Source organism: Mangifera indica, chromosome 10, assembly GCF_011075055.1.
Source record: "Mangifera indica cultivar Alphonso chromosome 10, CATAS_Mindica_2.1, whole genome shotgun sequence".
NCBI lineage: Eukaryota > Viridiplantae > Streptophyta > Magnoliopsida > Sapindales > Anacardiaceae > Mangifera > Mangifera indica.
Genome location: NC_058146.1, coordinates 11,188,116 through 11,210,255, shown reverse-complemented (window position 1 = coordinate 11,210,255; position 22,140 = coordinate 11,188,116). Strand labels below are relative to the sequence as shown.

Sequence of the window (22,140 nt, the reverse complement as noted above, 5' to 3'; positions counted from 1 at the left end):
TCAAAATTAATATTTTTCTCTAACACAATTAAATATGGAAAACAAATTCTTCAAAATAATCACAAATGGAAACTAAAAAAAAAAAAAAAAACACTTCGAAATTCATAAGCTACCATAAATTATCACATAATATATAGGCTAAGTAATATGATTACTAGTGACTGCATATTTTTTTGGTATCATCAGCCGCATTTGCCACCACCATAAAAGAATCGGCACTACGTCGTTTCTCTATCAGAAAGAAAAACTGATAAAAAAATGAAATTACAGAAAGAATTTGCACGAGATTAGAATTAGTAAGTGAAGCAGTGATAATTCAGAAGAGGATTTACCTTCAAAGAGGAAGAAATGTGATTGATTTTGGAGCCTTGTTTTTGTAAATGCTATTTTTCGGATTTCAGAGAAAATTAGCGAACCAAAATAATATAATAAAAAAAAAAAATGAAGAAGGTTGCCATGAAACTACCCATTTGAATTATAAATTTGTATGTAACTTAGTTATGAATTTAAATTGAATCGAGATCTAAATTTGAATTATCATTCAAAAATCAATCTGAAACAAATATCTTTTAACTCGAGGTTTATTTGATTTAAAATAATATTTTAGGATAAAATTAAAATTTTGTCCCCAAAGTAACATTTTTAGATGAAATTAAAATCGTCCCTAAAAATAAATCCTGCATTTTTGGAAATTCCCTAAAATTATCTTTCAAGGACAAAAATAAACTTCTATCCAAAAGTTACATTTTAGGACAAAAATAAAATCATTCGTAAAAATAAATCCTATGTTTTTTGAGATAAAATTAAAATTGTCCTTAAAAATAAGTTTAAATCTTAAATTCATTTTAAAATAATCATTTTTAGGCAAAAATAAATCGTCTCTAAAATTATTATTCTGTGACGTAATTAAAAATGCGCCTAAAAATAAACCAAATTTTTAGGTATGTAATTAAGATTTCGTCCCCTCAAATAATCGTTTTGGGACAAAATTAAAATTATCCCTAGAATTATCATTATTTATGGGCAACATTAAAAAATCTCCTTAAAATTAAATCTTAACTTATTGGGAACGAAATTAAGATTTCATTTCTAAAAGTAATATTTTAGACAAAATTAAAATCATCTCTAAAAATAAATTTTATGTTTTTGGAGATGAAATTAAGATTTTGTCTCTAAAAGTAACATTATGAAATGAAATTAAAATCGTCTTTAAAAACAAATCTTATGTTTTTTAGATAAAATTAAGATTTCATCCCCTAAAATTATTATTTTGGGACAAAAATAGAATCGTCCCTGAAAGTGACAATCTAAGACGAAATTAAATTAGACACTAACGATAAATCATACATTTTTTGGGACAAAATTAAGATTTTGTCCCTAAAAGCAACATTCTAAGACAAAATTAAAATCATCCTAAAAAATAAAACCTATATTTTTGCATTTTGGGACAAAACTAAAATTATCCCTAAAAGTGAAATCAAAATTATCCTTAAAAATAAATCTTAACTTTTTGGAGATGAAATCAAGATTTCGTCCCTAAAAGTAATATTCTGAGACGAAATTAAAATCATCTCTAAAAATAAATTCAATCTTTTTGGGGACAAAGTTAAAATTTCATCCCCAAAATTTATCATTCTAAGATAAAAATAAAGTCGTCCCTAAAAGTAACATTCTAGAATGAAAATAAAATCGTCCATAAAAATAAAACCTATGTTTTTGGGGATGAAATTTTAATTTCGTCTCCTAAAATTATCATTTTAGGATAAAAATAAAAATGTCCCTAAAAGTGACATTCTAGAATGGAATCAAAATCGTTTCTAAAAATAAATCTTAATTTATTGGGGGCAAAATTAAAATTTCGTCCTTAAAAGTAATATTCTAGGATAAAACTGAAATTGTCTCTAAAAATAAATTCTATATTTTTGTGGACAAAATTAAAGTTTCATTCCCTAAATTTATTATTTGGGACAAAAATAAAATTGTCTCTAAAAGTGAAATTCTAGGACAAAATTAAAATTGTCTCTAAAAGTACGTTTTTTGGGACGAAATTAAGATTTTGTCCCCTAAAATTATCATTTTGCAACCCTAATTAAATTGTCTGTAAAATTATCATTTTGGGACAACATTGAAAATGTCCTTAAAAATAAATCTTAACTTATTGAGTACGAAATTGAGATTTCGTCCCCTAAAATAATTATTTGGGGGCAAAATTAAAATTTTGTCTCTAAAAGTAACATTTTGGGACAAAATTATAATTGTCTCTAAATATTTTGTTCTTAAATTTAATATTTGTTGTAGTGTATAAAAACCATTCAACAATAAACCAAACCCATAGAACTCAATACTCTTATATATATTTTAACCAAATTCCTAGAGAAATTCAAATTATATCCTAATTTAAGTAGAATAGGCACTACGACCAAAAATTCATCGAATATATAAAGCTTATAGGACTTTATATAGGTATAGGATATGACTATCTTGCAAAATTAATTTACATATGTCTATTCCTTCTACTACACCCCTAGAATTATTGCCTATATAAATTCATCTCATCTCTTTAAAATTCGATGAAATTCCACAAAAACCCCTTTATCATGGGCTAAACGGTTTGTGGTTCCTAAATCTAGAGTCCATGTAGAATAAGACTCAGTTAATTGTATAGTACTGGAAACTAACATTTCATCACTTAAAGTAGAATGAGACAATATCTTTTTTGGCTTCGTGCACTCACGAGCGATATAACCTTTATTGCTACAATTGCAACATGTCATCTTGGTTTTGTCTCTTCTTCTAGCATGTTTATCAATCTATATCGTTTTAATTGCTTGTTCCTATAATTTGAGCCTTATGTGACCTCCTTCCTTTTCTTAGACTTATACCACTTACATTTGAAGCCATAAATAACTCTTGGAACTCGATTTTGCAACGTATGCATGAGTACTTGATCCAACTACCTCTAAGCTCTCGTCCTTTAGCTTAATGCAGTGAGAAATGTCAACAAAAGTCTTTATATTCTCATTATGAGTCATATGCACTTTCATATGTTCCCAACTATCAGGAAAATATCGTATTCCTACGTGACTCCATAACTATATTTGACATGTCGCTCAAATATTATTTCATCGACTTGTTGAGGACCCTTTTATATATGTCAAATTTGACAATCAACTATCTTAGTTTGGAGATTGTAGTTCCTCCAAACTTTTCTTTCAAAATCATTCTTATGACATATACAGTTGGGCATTACTAGTACTCTATACCAAATTATCATTCACGAAACCGGTCAAGATACCACATGTAATGAAATCTTTCTTTTTACATGCGTGATATATGTCATATCATGTTTGTGTAAGACACTATTTGGGTATCTACCCCTTAATCAGCTATGGCTCTTCCATAACCTTATTTTACGGCCTTAAAGACATTTTGCCCATATAGGATGTAGTGTATCTTTAAATGTCATACGTTATAATTATCCCTATTCAATCTCTTGGCATTATTCAAGTCAATAATTTCTAGAATGGCTTGATTAATTAGATCATAAAGACATATCAAACATAACATTAATTATTGCAATTACATACACATCAATTATCATAATTGCACATTAAAATTTAAAATATTTCACATAAGACACAAAATCAAAAGTTCACCATATTCCTAATAATCTTTTATGACTCAAATGTTTGACATTTTAAAATTCAATCCAATTGCGTTAATATTAATTTCTAGATAAGAATTTCATTAAATCCTACAAATCTCAAAATTCCCACATTTAACATTTATAATATGTGATACAACAAATGCAACACAACTATAACTAGGACCATTTCATCATCTTGTACAATTCTTTGAGTTACTTTATTCATAATAAGGTCTCTATGATACGCCAAATGTCTCACATTTCATTGATTTGGAAATAGCAATAAAGTAGTGTGTTTTTTTTTTTTTATATTTATTACTATGCGCCACTTTTTAGTAATTTGTAATGTATCCACATAATCCTAAAAGTTCTTCACATTATTGTCCTGAATAACATCATTTATTACGCAAGTCTAATGGTCATGCGTGAATATAATTAGGCTATATATCATCTCTTTTTCAATTAAGAGAATGTGACTTACTTTTTAGTCTAAATCTTAATTATATATGTATTTGTATATGTATATATGTAATGGTCCTTAGTTAACAAGCTTGCATGAATTAGAAATATATGTTTTGAAATATCGATACGTGTTTGCATAAGGCGAAATGAGATATTACCTTCTTTTACTCTTTGTAGAACCTATAGATTTTGTTCAATGCATCGATCTGAGCATAAAATAGTTGTCGCATATTGGAAGGATGCATTCATGCCCTCTGGCACACTTGAAGCAATAATCCAGAAGCTGTCACACACCAAAACATGGTCCCACACATCTCCATAAGTTGAAATAGTTCGGTATTACTAGTACTCGTATAATGCATTCTTATGAAATATGCAGTTGGGCAACTTGCAACATATTTTTCAACTCAAATTCCAATTTGGATTCATGACTCAATTGCATTATGTTCAAGAGCGTGTGCGAGACTTTCATTAGTACCTTTTAAAAGTCATTGACATCCCCGATAAGCAGATTTTCTAGTTTGAATATGGCTTGTCATCTAGCCCAAATATGTATAATATATAGTACTACAATGTAGTCTAAACAGGAATCCTAATCCTCTGAAATATGAAAAATAATAAATAACTCAACTGAAATTCTAATCCTATGAAATAAGAAAATAATAAATAACTAAATTGGAATCTTAATCATATGATATAGGAAAACTAATAAATAACAAGTCAAAATCAGACTAAATTAGAATTAGATTAAATTATAATAAGATCTGATTAGAATTAGATTAAATAGGAATATGTTTAACACTCCCCTATAATTATAGCAGGAGCTCTCAAAGCTACAATTGGAGACAGAAGCTAAAAAGTCAATTGCTTGAGGAGAAAGAGAACACGTTAGAAAGAAAGGCTGGGCTTATGTTGGCTCAATCTCATGGGACTGAAGATAGAAGAAAGATGTTTCCAAAAAGAGAATCACAAACCATTGAAGACAATAGGGATTGAAAATAAAACCATAGTAGTAGAATTAATGGTGATTGATAAAAGGTTCAAATTAGCCATTAAAAGAAAAAAGAGACAAACAGTAAACAAACAACTTGGTTCATTTCAAAAATAGAGAAATGATAGGACATCAATAGTATGGGTGAGAAAACAACCACTAAAAGATAGATGAAAATAGGTGTTCAATAGTGTGAGGGATGAGAGCTAGTGTTTAATTATGTGAGAGACGAGAGTGATGACTCAATCATGAGAGAGACTAGAGCGAAGGCTTAATTATGAGAGAGACAAGAACAAAGGCTCAATCATGAAAGAGACGGGAGTAGGGGCTAGGGAAAATGAAAAATTAGTTTTCAAAACTGAAGGCCAAAAATGGATATTAACCACTCTAATACCATGTAGAATTATGTATTGGGTTATAAATCAAATTAATATTGTATAATATATAGTATTACAATGTAGTCTAAACGAGAATCCTAATCCTATAAAATAGGAAAATGTTGAAAATAATACCAATTTTGTAAATTATGAAAATAATTAATTACATCAAATTAATCGTTGGATGATCCATAGCATTCGATACATTATTACTTTTATATCCACAACATAGTTTGCTCATGTACTTGCATTTTTTTGAGAAGAGGAACTTTTGTATTTTGGTGTTGGAAGGAGTAATAAACATTAAGAGTAAATATTAAATAACAGTAAAGAGTCTAAAGGTATCGAAATAAGGTGAAACTCATAAAGTCTCATATAGTGAATAAGCAGAGATTCATCCTCTCACTATTTCAATTAGTCAACTCATTTATACACCCATGGTATGAAACATGTGTTACAGTGTATATTTTCTATAAATGTCATTACATCAACGATGTATAGATCTTATTTTAGTCATTACACTTAGCACCTTACTTAAGTTCTTGATCATCTTCACACTTACAAATATTAATTAAGAACTCACATTTGATTGTAAAACGTTATTTGGACAAGGGGAATCCAAAGTCATTATCAATTTTATCTATTCATGACCTCATATTGATTAATCATCAAGACGACATTTCAATTAATAATTCATTTCTTGAGCAACTTGTCTTCTCTTTTTGCACTCTTTCAGCGCTACTTTTCTCAAGAAACATGTCTCACCTTTGCACACTCTCTCAACACCAAAAGTGACTACTCGTGTGAGTGAGCCAATCTTAAACTTGTGTGACATTATAATTTTATTGAACTTTCAAGTAAAATGATGTGTATACAGTGAAATAACATGAATTTCAGGATGCAAGTTCAAAAACAAAAATGATCTTGAATTCATGGTTTTAACATTGTGTCACTAGTACAATATATAAGTTTAACAATTTATCAATCACAATTTATGCAATTAGAGATAAGATATACATCTCTTAGAATAAGTTTAGTCAAAGGATCAGTGACTATATGATATGTAATTTTATATTGTACGCTCACTTTCCTCTTGGAAATGATGTTAATCATAAAATTATGTATAACGTCGATATATTTGGTTTTTCTATAAAATTTAGGATCTTTTGTAAAGCTATCCAGGCTTGATATGATAGTGAACAACTATTACTCAAACAATATTGTTTTGTACACCTAAATTCAGTAAGAATCTTCGTAACTGAATAGTTTCTTGCACAATCACTAAACAGGCTATATACTTGGTATTTATTATGGATAAGACTATGCTTGTTTATTTCTTACTTTTTTATGATATGGACCTTTCTATAGTAAGAAAGAATAACTAGAAATAGGTTTGTCTTGGTCTAAATTACCTTCCCAACTGGTATTTAAAAAGCCAATCAAACACAAATTTGATCCTTGATAGCATAAACAATAATCCATAGTACCTTTTAAATATCTTAATCATCTTAAATAGGTTTAGTGTTCTAGTGCTCTTTTTCAAGATTTAACTAATATCGACTAACCAACTCGATAACAAAAACAAATGTCTGAGCATATACGCACCATAGCATACATAAGACATCTGACGACATTTAAAATAGGATACTATTGATATTTCTCTTCTTTCATCTTGAGTTTTGGGACATATCTCTTGATTGAATAGTTCGCCTTTTGGCACAGAAGTATCAATGGGTTTACAGTTTACCATGCTGAATTGTTTTAGTTACTTTTTAAATATAATGCTCTTATGATAAAATCAAAAGTTTCTTTAAATGATCTCTTTTGATTTCAATTCTTTATATGTAATATGTCATGCCTGTATCCTTCATGTCAGAATTCATAGATAATCAACCTTTAATAGTCATCATTACTTCAAATCGTTTTCAACTATTAACACATTATTTATGTACAAAGATAAAATTACAAATTTATCATCAAACTTCGACACATAGGCACAATAGTCATGTTTAATCATCTTAATGTCATAAGATTTTATAGCCTTGTGAAATTTCATGTACCACTGTCTAGATAATTATTTCAGGTCAAATGTCGATCTTTAAAGTTTGCACACTTTGCCTTTTTTACCTGTAATAACAAAATCTATAGATTTTTTCGCATATATTTCTTTGTCAAGCTTTCCACTAAGGAAAGTTGTCTTGACAGTCTTCTGATGCAACTCTAAATCAAATGTTTCATTATAGCTAGAATCAAACAAATTAAAGTGAATTTTACAACTTACAAAAACATTTCTTAGTTATCTATACCTTCTTATTGAGTATAGCTTTTTATCACAAGATGAAGTTGTATTTATTGAGTATAGCTTTCGACCCAATAGTAAATCAACCAAACTCCAAATTTGGTTTTTCATCATCTTGGGGAGTGATTATGAAAACCTCGTTTTCAATTTTAAAATGTCATTTAGGTACTTTTGGATGTCTACTCCTATGTTATGGAGGGCCATCACTCATACTATCTGAAATATATTAGAACTTAATCTCACTTGTTTTACTAGGTTGAGATAGATGAGGCAAACAATTAAGAATTATTGCTTCCAAAATAGGTTGGAGCTCAATCTCATTTGCTCCCACTATCTAGAACAAGTATAGATACTACCTTTTGAGACTCAACTAATGGTCGTTGAGATGTACTTATCCCTATTATTCTTCCATCTCATATAAGTGAAGACTTATATCAGTATCACACCAATTAGGAAAAACATCTTCTTTGAATATAACATCTTTTGATATGATTTTAATTAATATTCCAGTGGAATCCTTCCTAGTGAACACATACCCTTTGGGGTGTTCAACGTATCTTATAAAAATATGTTTCTTTCTCTTAGTCCCAATTTTTCAAACTTATAGGGAAGAGTCATGGATAAACGCTACTAACCTATGAAGTCATAATTAATTTAATTTAGGTTTCTACTTGTCACTAACTCATAGGGAGTTAAAGTAACTGATTTAATAAACACTCGTTTAAGTACATAGGTCGCAGTTAACACACATCACCCTAAAGTGATGTTGAAGATTTATCTGCGCCATCATTAAATTAACTATTTCCATTAGAGTTCAATTTTTCTACTCTGCTATACCATTTTGTTATGGAGTTCTAGGAATTATTAGTTGTATTACTATTCCTTTTTCATTACACAGTTCCTTGAAGTTTTCAGACAAATTCTCAAAACTTTAGTTAGTTCTTAAAGCTTTTATCCTTTTTCCTAATTGATTCTCAACCTAATTAATATTGTCTAAAACAGTTTATTGCTTCTGACTTATAGGAGATAAAGTAAATATGACCAAATCGAGTATACTCATATGTAAGAGTAATGAAATATGAGGCAACATGTCTTGCTTTAGCATTCATAGGACCACATATGACTAAGTATATGAATTATAAAGAAAGTTAAGCTCTTTTAGCTTTGTCAAATGGGTTTCTAGTAATTTTTCTAATAAGGCAATACTCACATATAGGCAGTTCAAGTTATATGATAGTTCCTAATAAACCTTCATAAGACAATCTATTCATTCTATCTTGGCCACTGTGTTTTAATTTATCATGTCATTTATTTGCATTCACATCCATACCTTTGGAGTAAAAAATAATGAAAAACTAGCATTATCATTATCATAATAAGGGTGTCTAAACCTATAAAAACCATTCAATAACAAACCAAATCCATAGACGTCAATACTATCATATATATTTTGACCAAGTTCCTAAAGAAAATCCAATTATATCTTAGTTTAAGTAGAACAAGTACTAAGACAAAAAAATTCATCAAATATTTAGAGCTTATAGGACTTTATGTAGGTATAGGATCTGACCACCTTGTAAAACTAATTTACATATGTCTATTCCTCTTACTACATCCTTAGAATTGTTGCCTATATAAATCCATCTTGTCTCTTTGAAATTCAATGAAATTCCATATAAACCCCATTATCATGGGCTACACAGTTTGTGGTTCCTAAATCTAAAGTCCATGTAGAATGAGACTCAATTAATTGTATAGTACTAGAAATTAATGAGACAATATCTTTTTTGGCTTCATGCATTCATAAGCGAAATAACCTTTATTGCTATAATTGTGACATGTCATCTTGGTTTTGTCTCTTCTTCGAACATGTTTATCACTCCATATCGTTTTAATTACTTGTTCTTGTACTTTAAGCCTTATGCAACCTCCTTCATTTTCTTAGACTTGTACCACTTACATTTGAAGCCATAAATAACTCTTGGAACTTGGCTCTGTAATGTATGTATGAGTACCTAGTCTAACTACCTCAAGGCACACATCCTTTAGCTCAATGCGGTGAGAAATATCAATAAAAGTCTTTATATTCTTATTATGGGTCATATGAGCTTTCATATGTTCTTAACTATCGGAAAAATATCGTATTCCTACATGAATCTATTGTTCATCTATCAAGTTATGTCTAGTTGAAATCGACTTTGTAATCATATTTGAAATATCCTTCAGACATTGTTTTATCAAATTATTGAAGACCTTCTTATATATGTCAAATTTGACAATCAACTACTTTAGTTTGGGGATTACAATTCCTCCAAACTTTTCTTTCAAAACCATTCTTATTACATGTGCAGTTGGGTATTACTAGTACTAGTATACTAGGTTGTTATTCGTTGAACAGGTCGAGATACCACACGCAATGAAATCTTTCTTCTTACATGCTTGATTTGTGTCTACGTCATGTTTGTGTATGACACTATTCAAGTTTCTACCTCTTAGTCAGCTATAGCTCTTTCATAACCTTATTTACGACCTTGATGACATTTTGCTCATATAAGATATAATGTATCTTTAAATATCATACGTTATAATTATCCCTATTCAGTTTCTTGGCCTTATTCAAATAAATTATTTCTAGAATGACTTGTTAATTAGATCATAAAGAAATATCAGACATAACATTAATTATTGCAATTACATACACAACAATTATCGTAATTGCACATTAAAATTTAAAATATCTCACATAAGGCACAAAATCAAAAGTTCACCATGTTTCCAATCATCTTTCATGGCTCAAATGTTTGACATTTTAAAATTCAATCCAATTGCGCCAATATTAATTCTAGATGAGAATTTCATTAAATCCTATAAATCTCGGAATTCTCATACTTAACATTTATAATATATGACACAACAAATGCAACACAACTATGACTACGACTATTTCATCATCTCATACAATTCTTTGAGTTACTTTATTCACGATAAGGTCTTTATGATAGGCCAAATGTCTCATATTTCATTGATTTGGAAATAGTAATAAAGTAGTGGATTTTTTTTATATTTATTACTAGACGCAACTCTTTAGCAAGTTATAATGTATCCATATAATCCCAAAAGTTCTTCACATTCTTGTCTCAACTAATATCATTTATTACGAGAGTCTAATGGTCATGCATGAATATAATTAGACTATATCTCATCTCTTTTCCAATTAAGAGAATATGACTTACTTTTGAGTTTAAATCTTTATTTTATATATATTAAATTATCAGTTAATCACATCTTATATTATATGTAATGGTCCTTAGTCAACATGCTTGCATGAATTAGAAACATGTGTTTTGAAATACCGATATGTGTTTGTATAAGTTGAAATGAGGTATTACTTGCTTTTACATTCTATAGGACCCATTGATTTTGTTCCACGCATTGATCTGAGTATAAAATAGTTGTCGCACATTGGAAGAGAGCATTCATACGCATTGACACATCTGAAGTAATAATCCATGAGTTGTCACGCACCAAAAGATGGTCCCAAGTGCTTTCATGTGTCAAAATAGTGCTCTGATATCAATGTTGGAAAATTAACTCATCAACCCTAGACTCTAATACCAATGTTGGAAAATAATGTCAATTCTATAAATTATGAAAACAATTAATTTTGTTCTCAAATTGCATCGAATTAATTGTTGGATGATCTACAACATACGATGCATTATTACTTTCATATCCACAACACAGTTTGCTTCATGTACTTGCATTTTTGTTAAGAGAGGAGCTTATGTATTTTGGTGTTGGGAGGAGAGGAAGAACCAAAAAAAAAAGTGTTCAATTCTTTTGCACAGGGAAGGTTGTTTCTGCAGTTTTGGGACATTTAAATATTTCCTCAACTACCAACCATTTTCTCAACTCCCACTAACTACCACCTAGGCATTTAATTGTAAATAAGTCAGGTCAACCTGTCATAGGTGGATCCAAATACAATAGAAAAATAATAAATAACTAGACTAAAATCTTAATCCTATGAAATAAGAAAATAATAAATAACTAAACTGGAATTCTAATCCTATGAAATAGGAAAAATAATAAATAGCAAATTAAAATCAGACTTAATCAAAATCAGATTAAATTAGAATTAGATCTGATTAGAATTAGATCAAATAGGAATATGTTTAGCAAAATTAAGCAATCAACATACAACCATGTATTCATTCATGGGATTCTAGCCATCAAGAAGCCATCCAAGGGGCCATCATCAAACTAACAATTCATACAAAAAAAAAAAAAAACACGTACACAACATATACAAGCACACACTATAAATGCATATTTCATCCATAAATATTTAGGATTCAAGTGTTTTTTTTTCCAAGGTTTAAAACAAAAGTCCAATGCATAAAGCCAACAAGAATTAACCCCAAACATGCATAAAACAAGGCCAAGATTCATGAAATTCAAGAGAAGAAAGTGATGTCCCTACTCACCTAAAATTTGCTCCAACAAAGTTGGCAACAGGTTGGTTCTTCTTCAAGATTTTGGTTGTTAGAGAAAGTTCCCTACCTGTCAAATTTCTTCCCTTTAGTTGTCAGAACGTTGCTCTTTAATTTGCTACTTTAATGGGGAAGGAAAAGTGGTGGAATCCACCTTTAAACCTAGTGGGAATTTGCTTAAATATGCAATACATCCCACCTCATTTAGGGTTTTATTTTTGTTTTTTGTTTTTTAATTTTTTATTTTTTGTCAATACATATTTGGGTGGCCAAATCCAAGCCCCCTTTAATTTTTAACCCAATTAGAATTCTATTTTTGATTTTGACCTAGATTTGACCAGTCAAAAATGAAAATTTAGGAAAATGACACTAGTGCCTCTAGAGCATAACTAAGGATATTACAAATTCTAATGGATTTATTATGCGTTCTTTAGAAAAGAAAAGATGAAGAATATGTCACATTTGTCTATGTAATACAAAGACTCATTCTTTACATTTATACACAAATCAATATTATTACTTCTATACGCAATCAAACAAATTTAATTTATACTATATATTAAATCAACAATCTTTAATGGAAAAACAAGAGTTTTTAAAACATGCTTTGATACCACATGTAAGTCATAATTACAATTATTATAAACAAACAATTAAACATCAAACTATCATATGCATGTAAATCACGATTTCATTCATGAAGATAAGTTAACTATCAAATCATTATACCTGTAAATCTTAAACTTCATATTTCTTCACATAGTTTGAAGAAAGATAAATATATCTTGGTCCATTGTATTTTGAAATATATAAAACATAAAGAGAATTCATGAAGAATTTAGAAGATATTGATTTCTCTCACTTAACTTATTTATTTAATGATGGATAAAAATAACTTAATTTTTTCTATTTGTAAGTTGTTGCTATTAATGTGTTATATTGTTAGTATGATGTTAAGGGTAGAGAAATGATTAACTTCTATTTATAAAGTAAATTATGACTTTTCATCAAAAATCACATACTTATAATTAGTTACATCTTTCATTAGTCTGACCAATGTAGTTGAATGATCATACTTAGAATTGTGTGCATATTTTCTTAATCTCCTAATAATATATGAATAATCATATTGAGCTACAAATCACTTTGGTTTTTCTTCAATTGAGTGTGACATCAAAATGTCCAAACATATCTCTGCATAACGTTCTTGAGATAGCATTATCTTATCATTCTTCCTTTTAATTTCACACTGAAAATAACACTAAAAGTTAGAAGCTATAAATCCTTTAATTTTATGTATTATCTAAAGACTAGTACCAAAAATGTGCATATCATCTACATATATATAAACATATAATCACACATTCATCGTCAACTAGTTTAGAATAAATATATTTATGTATTTCAATAGAAGAAAAACCATCACATAGAAATGCATAATCAAACTTCTCATGCCACTAATTGGGTGTTAGATTTAGGCCATACAAAAAGACCTTTAAGTCCTCCATGACACCACAAAATTATTTTCAAAATTAACTTGTTCATTTTGTGCAATTTGATACATTAGAGATATATTAATTAAGTTGGAAATTACATTATAATTTTCCTTGAGATTATGCAGTAAAAAATTAAGGGTTTAGGGGTAACGGTCCAAAATTTGGTTTGATATTGTAATCAAATAAAAAATAACTAAAATGACATTGTTTTAATGAATTTATATAAAAAAATTTTATGTTCATATGCTTGACGATTTGAATACCCCGTAAGCTCAAATTCAAACTTAAGCTAGATAATACAAAATTCTTAGGTTCAAGTTTGAGCTCAAACTCGCTAATTTAAGTTCATTTCAAACTTATTTAAATCGAGTTAATAATTGAATTCGAGTCAACTTGACTCAAATCCATCCTTAATAAAATAAATTGTAAATATACGATATTCTCATATAAAATTTTATCAAATAACTATCTTACTACTCAATAGCACAGCCATTTCTCTCTCTCTCTCTTCCTTTCTATAACACTAGGTCATTACAAAATAAATTATTTTTTTCCATCTAAAACTTGACAAACCAAATAATTCCTTAAACATCCTTGAGCACATTGCATACTTATAGAAGATTTAGCATGCGAGGGGATAAAAAACTCTACAAAAACACTTCCAACAACAAATCGACATGACAAACATCTCTTTAAGTTGAAACAAGCAGGTAAAACTTTCAACAATGCAATGAAATCAATTTTGTTAATAAGGTTGCTTTGGCTATTATCACTCAACAATGCTTTGCCAATATATCAGTATCTCACTAAATAATTAAACTTGTGAATTCCAACCCCCAGACCCAGATGATAAAATAATGACAACTTTCTCTCATTCAATATCATAACTTGATTGAAATGTATACTTATTCAGCTTTTGTGGAAGCAATATAAGATGAGGATATAATTTATAAAATGGGAATATGAGATACTCAATTTCAGCGAGTGAGAGGCTTGTCAAAGTCCTTGACTTTACTATACTCCACCGGCAGTGGGATATTGAGCTCTGAACAAACCAACTCCATGATTCTTGTAGCACCATATGACATTTTATTCATTGACACTGCTATAGCAAATCTGTTTTTTATGCACAGAAACCTGTTGATCCACCCATGCCTGAGTGCCCGATACCGATAATTGATCCATCAGCAGCTTTATTCCTCTTAAACCCCAGTCCAAATTGCCCATTTGGCAAGGCCAAATGCTCATATTCACCCACACCCAGGAACGCATCATGGATTCTAGGGTTATTAAAAATCTTGCTACCAATATTTATGGGCCTAGTGCTATCATAACCACTAGATCTTTACCCTTATTATTTGTATTGTTCTCTGAAGCAGAAGGCACATCCTTGTTTTTCTTACCTTTTGGTTTTTTTGACTTCTCTTGTGCAGGAAATTTGGGGATGTGAGGGTGACTGCCAAGCGGTGGATTGGATAAAGAGGAATGTGGGGGTGGAATCTCTCCCCCATCAGCTAGAGTTGCAGAGTAGCGTGCGACTGCACGAGCTGAGCAATGTAAATTACAAGAAGGAATGACAGCACGGAGAACGTACAAGATGTTGAAGAAAACTGGCAAGGCGTTGATGATCTCTGCAACTTTGTCAAGCTGGAATTCAGGGGGTAGAGCAGAATAATAAGATGTGTCCGAGTACTTTATGCGATCATATTCATCTATTGAAAGAGTTGGAAGTCGAGATTCCACACCTGAAGGATAGACATTGAAAGGCATCATAATGTCATTGATTACTCTAGACTACAAAATTTCTGTTCTTTTTATTAGAATATAATTTTGTACACATGTACCTGTAAGCTTTGTACGAAGTAACATGAGAAGATTAAGAAAGTGGAGTTTGACGAGTACCTGGTGGAATTCCAACATACAGCTCCCCTTCTATATTTAGGGGTCGAACGAATATTTCTTCAAGAATCTCCTGAAATTTCTTGCCAGATGCTCGCTGTATTATTGAAATTTATCATTAGCATAGGGGACTACATAGAGAAGTTGAAAATATAGTCAAATTCTTTGATCACTCTGAAGGCCAGCAAAAAGATCTACTCACAATCAATCCAGCTGGCATACCTAGAATCACATGGCATCTTTACACATCAACATATAAATATAGGCAAGATATTTGTTATCTATAGATTTCAGGGTTCATAAATCTTCTGATTGAAACCATAGTTGAAAGTTATATTCAATTGAAAGCAACAGAAGCAAGCTATAATACCTCAATTATTGCACCACACAGCCAACCGAAAGACAGATAGTGATAGACCTGCTTTTGGCCTGGTTTACTTTCAGGTTCTAATGCAGCAATTTTACTCAAACAAACATCCGAGTCAGTAAATTGAATGGGATTTTCCTGTCCCATCTCATCTAAAGCATTGTGCAAACCAAGTTGTGTTCAGTTACCTTCATAAGAATGGCTAACCACAGGGCATGTTTAAAGAGGTCATAGGATAAGATTAAACCTTTATGAGATCTTTTCCATTTGATCCGAATTCAGGCCAAATGTCAGCAACATTATCCTCAAGCTTGAGTTTTCTGCAAGACAAAATGCCAAAATTTGTAAAATTGAAGAACAGCTAAACTAACATTGACAATTGAGATCACACACTGGTCTCTCATGTACCAAAGTATCCATTAATTTGAGAATCTTTATGGATCAATTTGCTGTTTAAAGATTTGTTCCCAGTACAAATCATTGACAAATTCACAGAATCTTTTTGGAATTCTATAGGGTATGATAGAATAGTTCGTGAACTAAAGCCATATGATTTCATCCCCGGATTATTCAATTATCTCAAAATACACCAAGCGTAATATAATGAAAGGAGCTCTGAAGTCTACACTATTACTACATCTTTCACTAACTAAAATGAATAATCTGAGAATTTACTATTTCACTTTGTAAGTATGTATCGTTGGTCTCTCACATGTTTGAGCTTATTGGATTAAATATCAATGTTGATATCTAGCTTAAGCTTTTAGGTAGAGTGGTAACTTAACACAATATTATTGCCAAAGGTTGCAAAGTTTAAATCCCTACATTTCAACTAGATTAGAAAAAAAGAAAAAGAAAATCCATGTTCCATGAGAAAGAGTCTATTGGATAAATATCAATGTTAACAAGCCCCTCCCTACCTACTAGCTTAAGATTTTAGATAGAGGGGTATCCTGACACCTAAAATAAAGATTTTTGTTATTTTACTTATGATGAATGACATGAAATCTTTTTTTTTTTTTGTAAGTAATTTTTTCAGGGTTTCACAAACATTGCAAAGACTCAAACCCAAGTCATATTCTTAAAAGTTTTAATGCTCTACCGGTTTTACTAACCCCTGATTTTTTGTTTTGGAATCAAGGATTAGTTTGGTTTTTTATACAAAAAATCCTAGAAACTTGAAATATTGGGTAACAATGTGTAAAACCAGTCAATAAAACTCAAGTTGAGGGACACTTTGGTAGCCCAATCTTGTGATTTTACTTTTTTAATTCTAAATTTCTTAAATAAACAAAAGAAGCAGGTGTATCACAAGAAAACCAAAGGTTTGATGCTAGTTATGACATTTACAAATGCATATCTCTATTGGTTAAGAAGTTCTCAAGTAATATATATTGCATAGTCATCTTTTCTTCATTTACTCAATTACAGGAAAGAACTCTACTTTTCTTTCAAGTAGAGAAATAGATTTATCTCCAGGCAATTATATTTTGGACTATGTCCAACTATATTACAATAATACCATGATCCTCAATAGAATATATTTTCTGTATTTCTGAAAAGAGTCCAAGAAAAAAACTGAGGAAAATCACCAAAATTTAAAAAAGGTCATGCAAGTAAATCTCCAACCATATCAACATTTAATTCTACCGGATCATATTGAACTAAGTGCTATGTATAACAAAGTCCTTTGACATACAGTTTAAGTGGACCATCCAAAACATCAGAAAATCTTGCCTTGTAAAAAAAAGAAAAAAGAAACACTTCTCTAATATGTCTAGCCAGACCTCAACAACATAAATTAGAAACCTGATTATCTGTTGTATATTTGCAGGGAATAGATATTAATGGACATAAAATAACCAGCCAAATAGAATTTTAGCACAGCAAAGCATACAGATTTACAAACATAAAGCATAGTACCCATAAGAAAATTAACATACCTTTTGTCAACAAGCGAGTGTAACAATCCTGCTGTACTGCCCTTTGTTACCGAAAGAACATTAAAAAGACTATCAGGCTGAACAGGACGAGGATCATATCTACCAAGCACTCCAGCAGCAGTATCTATAATCACCTTACCATCTTTGTACGCACAAACCTGAAGACATCTTAATGAAAATCTCATAAAAAATTGAGAATAATTGTCGCTTCAATTTTGCTCTTTCATATTTTGGCATCCAAAAATAGAGAAATAAGCTCATTAATAATCCAACAAACTGTACATATTTTTCTTTAGTATTCACTATAAATGCCTATTCCTATTAAACTTTCTCTTGATATCAAAATAGTATAAACATATTATTTATAGCACTCTCCACTTTAATCTTAGAGAGGTAGATTAAAGTTTTGTTCATGTCTACAACAAAAGTAAGTCTCTCAAGGTAACCCATGTTACCAACCACCTAGGAGTATAGTGATACAAACTTTATGAGAACCACACCTCAAAAACTAGTTATTGAGATAGGAGAACCCAAGACTATATAAATCCCACACTAGTTGCTTATATTTTCCAATGTGGGATCTAAGTCTCATATCTTACATTTGTGATCTTAACATATCATCACGCTCTGCAGCCCGATGCCCGAGTGAACACTGTAATGATAACATCACTACCTGCGCCGCACGATTGCAACTAAAAAATATGGTGATAGCTTTGATACCAAATGATATGAACCTTAGAAGAATCACACTTGAAAAATTAGCTATTGAGATGGGAGTGCCCAAGGTCATATAAACCCCACAGTAGTTGCTCATACTTTCCATTGTATGATCCAAGTCCTATACCTTGCACTTAGAATCCTAACACATAATTTTGTTTCCCTGCTTTGTTGAGCAACAATATAGGTGATTTTCATGAATTAAAGATCTTGGAGATTAGCTCTACCAGCCATTCAGCAGACATCTCCACTTCCAGTATTTTGGATGAGTCACATAAATTTCAGACTAAATAAGTGTTATTATTTATAAAGCAATACAGGTAATCAGGTTTGTTATATGCAAAGTCATGCATTTACTTACAAATCTATTTCTAGCAACATATTAAATGTCACCATACCAAAAACAATGTAGCTCAACAACTTATATCATATCAACAACATTTGCAAATGCTGGATCACCCAATGTTCTCTGGGGGATAGAGGCATTAATTAGTTGCCATTGTTTATTGGTTGTGTTTAATAATAATAATCATTATTATTATTATTATTTTGCATCTAATAATTGGTTACACTTTAAATAATTGAAAAAAAATGAAGGCTTCTAAAAAAGTCAATAGGCTCAATCAACTTATTCTCTGTTAACTGAGACTACTACAACACTCATAATTGAAAACTAACAACCCTAGAAGTAGAAGGGAAAGATATAGAAAGTAAACAAAAAAAATATTACAAGCTTTGAAAATGAAATAATTGGGAAGATACCATTCAGGTTATTAAGCTGTCATGCAAAAATTAAAATTGATGCAGACCTGAATTCCAAGTATTTTGTCCTCATTCCCCAACTGAACTAAGAATTTCCTGAACTTGGCCTCCACTTCAGAATGGGTTGGAGAATCATAAATCCACTGGGGACTTGTTGCTGGTCCCTTGTTCATGTTTCTAAGCAGTTAAATTACACTGTAGTCAGATATATGACAGTAGCAAATGTAATGAAATGACATATCAAGTTTAGAATGAACTGACCCTTCTAAAACAGATTCAGCAAATGGTCTCATAATATCCAGATATGCAATGCGAACATTCATCATAGATGAAGACCTGAACAATGTTAGACAGTGAGGTAAAAATGCAAAGTTGGTTAAAAAAACATAAGCAATTGAGGCCTCTATACCATACCTCTAAGAAGAGTAAGGACTTTTGAAAACATCACAAAATCACCAGGCAAGGCATCAAACTAGAACCAAAGTGTTTAACTATGTTATAAAAATATAAACGTTTATTTTTAATGAATGTCTTAGACAAACATACCGAAAAAGGGAGATGGTATGGCCTTACAGGATCGAAGCGTTTAATTTCTTTTTGGGTAAACTGCATCTTTTCCTGTATATGTTTCATGCTTCTTACCTTTTCCTGAGTTATGGTTTCCCTGGTTTTCTGTTCACAAGGAGATTAGCTTCATTTAATGTACACAAGGAGAATCCCAGTTCAGAAGAGAATCTTAGAGTAGCGTAAACATACATGAGATTCATTTGCTGGCGTGGACTCACGGAAGATAGATTTGTGACCTCCATAGCGTGCTCAGGCATATCTAGACGCAGCTTAAACCCCATTTCTGCCATGGCAGACAAAAGAGCTACATGGTCTCCCTATGAAAAAGACAAAAATATTCATTTCTTAGTTTGCAAAGAGAAATAGTTTGAAGATATTTCTTAGTTTGCAGCTTAAGTCCCATTTTGCAAGTGCTTGTTTCACAGAGTTTGATAGTTTCTTCGTGAGCCCAAAATCAAGCAAAATTTTCTGCTGGTCAACACCAGAAGCTTCCAGAGATTCAGAGTCATTTATGTTGAGAATTTTTCAGAAAAAATTAAACTTGACTTCTCATCTTCAGCAGTGGGCAGAAACGTGCGTTGAATGTAAGGGACGTTTTGGGAAGGCAAACGGATGCCGTTTTGGGTGAATCAAATATGGGTTTAAAGCTTATTAAGTCTAGTTTTAAATGGTGCAAGTTTCAGGTTCATTGAAGTTTTCTAAAGAAAGTTATAGCTATTTTAGTAACAGCTGCGCAGAAATAATATCTGCTGTTTAGAATTCTGTTCTGCACGTTTTTTTTAATGGTTAATAGCTGATGTTTAGGTATATAAAAAGACTTGTAATCAGTTGTTATGTGTGTGGATTTATGAAGTGAATATATAGAAATAAAAGCTTTGAAGTTAGCTTTTTTTCCTTCTTCCTCATTTGTGTTAAGAATCCATACTTGTAACTCACCATAGCTTCCAACAAAGTGGTATCAGAGCCTTGTTAAAATGACGACCAAAACTAATATCACTTTCCAATACCCACAACTGACCAAAACAAACTATGATCGATGGGCGCTACGCATGAAGGCCATAATTGGGTCTCATGGCTTATGGGACATTGTCGAGAAAGGATATGAAGATCTCGCAGACGAGAATACTGCAACTGTGGCTGCACTAGAAGCTTGGCAGCGAACAAAGAAGAAAGATCAAAGTGCACTCTCAATTATTCATCAAGGGATAGATGATGACATGTTCGAGAAGATAGCCAATGCAACAAGAGCCAAGGATGCATGGGAAATTCTAAAGAATTCTGTGGTCGGAGTTGATAGAGTGAAGAAGGTGCGACTCCAAACTCTAAGGGCTGAGTTTGAGTCGATTTTGATGAAGGAGAATGAGTCCATAACAGATTATTTTACTCGAGTATTGGCAGTGGTGAATCAAATGAAGCAGCTCAATGAAAAGATGGAAGATACAAGAGTAGTAGAGAAGATTTTGCGCTCTCTTAACGCAAAATTCACTTATGTGGTGGTGGCAATTGAAGAATCGAAGGACATAGAGTCCATGACCATCGACGAGTTACATGGATCGTTGTTAGCCCATGAAGAGAGAATGAAGAGGACCCAACAAGAACCAATGGAGCAAGTTTTGCAAGCAAAATTTTCCTTTAATCCTAAGGGAAATGACAGAGGAGGAAGAGGTCGAGGTCGTGGTAGAAGCCGAGGTTGTGGATGAGGTCGTGGTCATGGTCGTAGTCAAGGAAAAGGCGAGCAAAATTCATTTCAAGAAGGTGAAAATAGAAGTTCTCAAAGAGGTCGTGGACGAGGGAGAAATAATAATTGGAGAAAAGATAAAAGCCAAGTAGAATGTTATGCATGTGGGAAGAAAGGTCATTATTCTTGGGAATGTCAAACTAAGAGTTATGATGAGGAGACGAATTTTATCGAGCATAAGGAGGTGGAAGGTGATACTCTTTTACTTTCTCAAAAGGATGGGTCCATAGAAAAAAATGTCACGTGGTATCTCGACAATGGCGCAAGTAACCACATGACAGGAGATAGAAGCAAATTTGTAGAGTTGAATACAAAAGTGATTGGGAATGTTCGTTTTGGAGATGATACAAAGGTAGAGATTAAGGGAAAAGGCTCGGTGATTT

At 31.2% G+C, this 22,140-nt stretch overlaps 1 protein-coding gene and 1 pseudogene across 1 annotated transcript; one reads left to right on the top strand and one right to left on the bottom strand.

Moving 5' to 3' along the window:
* Positions 1 to 14,637: 14,637 nt before the first annotated feature.
* LOC123227699 lies at positions 14,638 to 19,943 on the bottom strand (annotated as a pseudogene).
* Positions 19,944 to 21,068: 1,125 nt separating this feature from the next.
* On the top strand, positions 21,069 to 21,719 carry LOC123226734. Its single transcript, XM_044651265.1, has one exon. It carries the CDS (start codon positions 21,069 to 21,071, stop codon positions 21,717 to 21,719), a length of 651 nt encoding a protein of 216 aa, XP_044507200.1.
* The last annotated feature ends 421 nt before the right edge of the window (positions 21,720 to 22,140 follow it).